This window comes from Morus notabilis, unplaced genomic scaffold, assembly GCF_000414095.1.
Source record: "Morus notabilis unplaced genomic scaffold, ASM41409v2 Scaffold672, whole genome shotgun sequence".
Classification (NCBI taxonomy): domain Eukaryota; kingdom Viridiplantae; phylum Streptophyta; class Magnoliopsida; order Rosales; family Moraceae; genus Morus; species Morus notabilis.
The window spans coordinates 61,153-67,046 of NW_010367156.1; the positions used below are offsets into that span (position 1 = coordinate 61,153).

Here is a 5,894-nt window from a genome sequence, read left to right on the forward strand (position 1 = left end):
CAATCTTTTGCCTTCTCATGGAATTATATCAGAAAGAAACAAAAGGATACGTTCCCTCCCATGTCCTATCAATTTTAAGCTTCGAAAGCTCTTCAAGGAAAAAAGATAAATAGTGTCATTTCAAAATTCGTTTGGAAAGATATCAGAATTATTATTATTTTTTTTGGAAAATTATATAGAATGCACAAAATAATCTATTGTGGAAGGTAAGCCTCTTTTTTGTGGATGGTTACAATTTTTTTATTTTTTATTTTACTTATTGGGTTTCATCTGTTCAAAACAATTAAAAATAGAAAAAAAAAAGTCAGAAGTCAAATAGCGATAGTTCCAAAATGATAAAGAGTATGGTCTGGAAGTATTCGTATCTTTAACGTGCCGTCACTTCTGGCTATTTCTTCTTCACGTCCAACGTCCTTTGCGTCTCCCCATTGCCTTACGTGTACTAGATAACATAAACAAACACAAAAAATTTAGGACCGTTTGATTTATTGATTTGAAAAAAATTTAAATAAAAATTTAAATTTTATGAAAAAATACGAGTGAAAAAATTTCAACCGTAGTTTAAACTTATACAACCAAAGCATTACATGAGATCGATTTGATTGAGACAATAATCGATTGAATGGTACTTTAGGAATTAAAATATCCTTTGTGGCTTAGTGCTTGAAACGGCTGCTAAAGAATTTTTACAGCAATTTATTTTTTAGGTTCTGTTTATTTTATTGATTTGAGTTTAAAATTTAAGTTTTGTTACAGTAAAAAATTCTAAAAAATAATCACATTAACTTTTTTTTACTACAATAAAAAATTATCACATCAAATCACATCTCAACTCAAATCAACGAACTAAACAGACCCTTATTTTATATAAACTAATAAGTCCACGTAGCTAAAAAATAAAAGAGTTTTTATGATGAGACTTCTTTTAAAAATCTATTAGTAGAACATTTCATTTTAATTTAAATTAAATTTTTAACGGATAGATCTGTATAAATTTATATTAAAAATTTACAGATATAATTATTTATTTTGTAAATTTGATCGTTAAAAAATAATTCAATGATTAAAACAGAATGTTTAACGGTGAAATTTTTTAGGAGATATCACTATAGAAAAAACCATAAAATAAAAGGAAAAAAAAAAGAAAAATGAAGATGAAGAAAAAAGTACGCATTCGCATCGCATTTTATTCTTCCTTCTAAACGCACGCAAAGAGCTTTTCTTACCCCTTTTCTTTTTTGTTTTTTGGGCGCTGCTGGCTGCCTTTTTTTATTTTTATTTTCCAGAAAACGTGCTATTTCTTATTGCTTATTATAGAAGAAAAACTCAGTCTAACAATTTTCCCTTGAAAATAAAAATAACAATTCTCCAAAATGTATTGTTGAAATATTGTAACAATTATTAAAATAATTAATACATACTACATAATTCTGTAATATAAAACACGAATATCAATAACTAATTACTATTTCATTTTGTTATTTTATCCTTAATTTTTTGTTACTTTAAATTACTTTTTAAATATATACTTCACAAACATGTCATGTAATATAATTTCATTACTTCTGCAGTTCTGTTTTTTATTTTTTTAACGTGGTGTAATTTTTTTTTTTTTTAAAACTTCATAAAAGCCCAGAAATGCCGAGTAAACTGTAAACTCTCCTCCACTAGCCGACAAAAAACTGCAACCTGCAAAAACCGGTTCACGACCTTCATCAAAAGTTGCACGTTTCACCGGCACAGCCAGTTTCGTCATCCACAGTTTCTTTGTTAATCTTACCCGATGTTTCCCCGTACAATATAACAAAAAATAATGATAAAGTCCCACGAAAAAGATTTCTTTGCTCATTTCCTCTTCTACGCAACTCTCTTTTTTCCTCGCTTTCGATCGCCAATCGGTTCTCCAGATCTCGTCCCCTTCGTCTCGGTGAGTGATTTTCGCTATTACGATTGATTTTTCGTGTTCTTCAATCTGTTGTTTGCGATATACATGGCGATTTGGATATCCTTGCGTTTGATTGAGGTGTTTTGTGCGGGTTCTGATTGAATTTCTGGAGTTTTTCGATTGCGATTCGTTTTTTGTGGATGAAAGTTTTCCACAAAAAAAAAAAGTTCGCTTTTAGCGTGGATTTCGTTTTTGTAGGAAATTTGTGTCCGTTCCTTTTTCTTTTCTCTCTCGATGGTTTTGTTTATTGGAGTTTGTGATAGTTTGCGATGAAATAACGTTATGGATATATTTTGCAAATTTTATTCGTTATGTTGAATATTTAGGAATAAGCATCTGAAAATTGAGCTCTATGGCTTGGAGTTCTGGTTATATTATGGTTATGCAATTTTTTTTTTTTTTTTGGGTGCTCCAGAAGAAATTGTCTATGGCTTTAAAATTTTTGGAGTGGTTGAGATATTGTATTGCTTATATTTGAGAAGAAACAAAGGTTTTTATCAAAAGAGAAAGAGGGAGAGAACAGAGAAGAAGGACATGCAGTCCTCTAACAAGGAAAGATTAACATAAAAAAACGGAGATACTGCCAAAATACAATCAAACAGCAACTAGAAACTAGCCTAATGCCTAAAAAGAAAAGAAAGGAGCATCTCTGAATTATTCAGATAGAGAAGCCCAGATCGAATGTTTTTGATATATATTTATATATACACACACACACATATATACACATATATATATATATATATATATATTTAGTGTCTGATATATATATATATACACACACACACATATATACATATATATATATATATATATTTAGTGTCTGCTAAATAAAAAATAAAATTCATGGAGGCCCAAAACTGAATTCCGTTCCAAAGAAAAATCAATATCGAGATTGATCCTAACAACTCCGAGATGACAGACCTAATTGTCCAGAATAGCAAGTTTTATGCACTTCCAGAACCAGTTGCTTTGATAACGAGAATGTTTTATCAAATTAAGCATGATTTGGTTTGAAAAGTAATATTGGACATATTTCCACTCTTAAGGATTTTATCTAATCAGCGAGGGCCTGCAGCAGCCTATCAGATAGCAGAGGGGACAGCATTTTGCTATGGCAGTGTGTGTTGGGGATATATGTGTTTATTTGCAGTCATCTCATGAATTTTTTATTTACTTATTATGCACCAGTGGAATGATCTCAACTCTTGGGGCTATACACACTTCTATTTGAGATCTTGTGTTTGGTTTGGCGTTTCTGTTTTATTTTACTATTATGTTTTATTTGGGGTAACAGTTTGTGAATGTGCAATTCAGAAAGCCGTTTAATCCTGTGAAGATGGCAAACAATGAGGAGGGAGAGGAAAACACTAATCGTGGGAATGAATGGGAAGTTGTTTCACTTACGGCATCAGCATATGCTGCTGCCCCTGGTCCAGAAGAAGTTGAATTGAATGATAATGACAAGGCTAATATGCCGGCAGAGGAAGCTGAAACTTCCCATGCCTTGTTCATGTCAGGTCATTTTGTCTTCCCACCAAGTCAGCATGAGAATTTGCCCTTGGAACCTAATAATAGCACGTTTCATAAAGACCATGGGGATAAAGATGTTGTAAATGAATTGGCTGTTGAAGAAGCGGGTAGATCTAGTGGAAAGGATGAAGAAAATTGGGAATTCAAAGGATTGGCTGTACCAGATGAGTTCCAGGGAATTCAGATTTTTGACGAGAAGGGTAATAGGCTAGCCTTTCGTGGTACAGATTTTGAAGAAGGTAGAAATCTTCAAGGTTTGCATCTGGTTGAAGAGCAGAATTTGTATAGTGCTGCTGCCAGGTATAATTCTTTCCAAAGTGAGACAGGTCTTAGTGGTTCAACCGCATTCGGAGAGGAGACAGCTGTTCCAGATTTCATAGAACCATTAGAGCAAGGATCAGATGCCGGGGACATCACACGTTCACCAAGGCCTTCGAAGGACGACAGACATGATGGTTCCAGGCTTCCATGTGGAGCATGGTGGAAAAGAGGAGCTGCTTCTTTATATTCTCAAGCAAAACAAGCAAATGCATTTTGGTCCATCTTCATTGCAGCAGCTGTTATGGGCCTGGTGATTCTTGGGCAGCAATGGCAGCAAGAAAGATGGCAAACTATGCAACTTAAGTGGCAGTTCCGCCTTAATAGTGAGGTCTGTTGATTGCTCTTCTTCTCTTTCAAATGCGCCTTTAATATATATATATATATATATATATATTAAAGGCGCGTTTGAAAGATATATATATATATATATATATATCTTTCAAACGCGCCTTTAATATATATATATATATATATATATATTAAAGGCGCATTTGAAAGATATATATATATATATATATATTGCTATGCTCGTTGGTTTCTTGATGCTTGTAGTTGTTTGTTAAGGTACCATGTATAGGAGTACATTTTTGTCACTTCTATGTAAATGAAAATTTTATTTTATTACTTGCCCTTTACTGTGATTATTGTTGGAGCAAGAATCTACACTAAAATTCTAGTAATGGAGCTATGATTTGGGAATTTTATATTCCAAGAGCGTTGAAGGAAACTGAATGCTAATAATGGCTTATCTTTGAGATATTTCGAATGCCACCTGCGTGATTTTTCTTTGATATATTATGTAATGTGCCATTATAGTTGCATATGTTTTTGCTGTTGAAACATCAGTGTGGTTTTCTCTTAAATTGTTCGCTAATGAATTTATGAATAATTCAGGTTGCCGGATTTATGTTTTCTTGCTAGACAGAAGCCAATACAATTTCCGGATCATCATTGTGTTGAAGTTGTATTATCAATCTTTTTTCCTTTTATTTCTGTGGTTATTTCAACCTGTAGAATGAAGAAACTGTCTGTTAATCCTTTTTTAGTACAATGAATCACATTCTGCATTATCATGGCACTTCTATTTTGCACCATTTGGTTCCTTTGACTTCAAATGCAGTTTACTTGCACCTTTTTGTTTCACCTTTGACTTAAAGCTTAATAGGATTAAAGTTATGTATCCTTTTTTCTCCCCATTGGCAGAAGACAGGCAGGATGTTCGGCCCCATATCTCGATTAAAAGATGTGATTGTGGGAGGTCATCGTCGCGGTTCTCTCATCAGAGGCAGCTCAAGTGAGAATTAAGATGTCAACATGGTCCCTTTCGTTGGGAGCAGTCTTCAAACCAATAATCAAGATGATGACGAAAAATGTGAGAGTTGTTAGGTTGTTATATGCTAGTTTGCTGCAGTGTGGTATGCTCTTTTTTTTTTTTTTTGGTTCTTTTTTTTTTTTCCTCTTTTCCTGAACTTCCTCATTTGGCGAAACATGTTAAAAGCTTGATGTTGTAATTTTATTATTTGGTGTTGTATTTCTCTGAATTTGCGTCTGTATAGATTTTAAGTGCTGGCAATAGTTCATTGTTTATCCATGTGAAATGATTAATGCTCCACACGGTTGTTTAAGGGATATATATACGTGTGTATATATATATATATATATAGTGGTTTAAGCTCCGAAGCTTCATTATACTGACAGCTTTTTCGGTGTATGAAAAGTGCGCATGGCACCAAATCCGATGCTTGGTGGTTGACGCTCGAACTGAGCTTCTGGCTATTAGGTGGTCCAAATGAGTGGGAGGTTTGTTGTGGTATCTGTGACTGAATGTTGGTCTACAAATCCACCTGCTCTTTTTGTAGCTTTTAAAGGAGTTTTTTGGTGGCTTTTTCGTTGATTTTATAGTGAATTGACAAGTTGCTCTTTGAATATTTAACTTTGATAAATTACTCTCTTTAGTAAATTACCGCAGGGTGCCCTTAAATTGATGCAGGGTGTTAAAATTTGCAAGATAATGTGAAAATTTCTTCATGCTTGTTACATATAATGCTCGTTATTGTTTGAAATTTCATTCTCGGCTTAAATGAACTCATGTAAT

The 5,894-nt window shown here is 33.2% G+C and overlaps 1 protein-coding gene across 2 annotated transcripts; it reads left to right on the forward strand.

Annotated features, from left to right (window-relative positions):
* Positions 1 to 1,796: 1,796 nt before the first annotated feature.
* Positions 1,797 to 5,430, forward strand: LOC21387146 (ATG8-interacting protein 1). Of its 2 annotated transcripts, none has more exons than XM_024174727.1 (3): positions 1,797 to 1,927; positions 3,243 to 4,127; positions 5,003 to 5,430. In XM_024174727.1, exons 1-3 carry the CDS (start codon positions 1,814 to 1,816, stop codon positions 5,102 to 5,104), a joined length of 1,101 nt encoding a protein of 366 aa, XP_024030495.1. In that variant the 5' UTR covers positions 1,797 to 1,813; the 3' UTR covers positions 5,105 to 5,430. The 2 variants fall into 2 exon arrangements, with proteins under 2 accessions (XP_024030495.1, XP_024030496.1); XM_024174728.1 differs by having other exon boundaries at positions 1,855 to 1,927; positions 3,263 to 4,127.
* Positions 5,431 to 5,894: the final 464 nt, after the last annotated feature.

What these genes read in the sequence shown, in the direction of transcription:
- LOC21387146 (XM_024174727.1), top strand. Translation starts at nt 1,814, where the DNA reads ATGATAAAGTCCCACGAAAAAGATTTCTTTGCTCATTTCCTCTTCTAC. An exon ending in ATCTCGTCCCCTTCGTCTCG is followed by an intron (nt 1,928 to 3,242) that starts GTGAGTGATTTT and finishes TTGGGGTAACAG; the next exon opens with TTTGTGAATGTGCAATTCAG. An exon ending in AGTTCCGCCTTAATAGTGAG is followed by an intron (nt 4,128 to 5,002) that starts GTCTGTTGATTG and finishes CCCCATTGGCAG; the next exon opens with AAGACAGGCAGGATGTTCGG.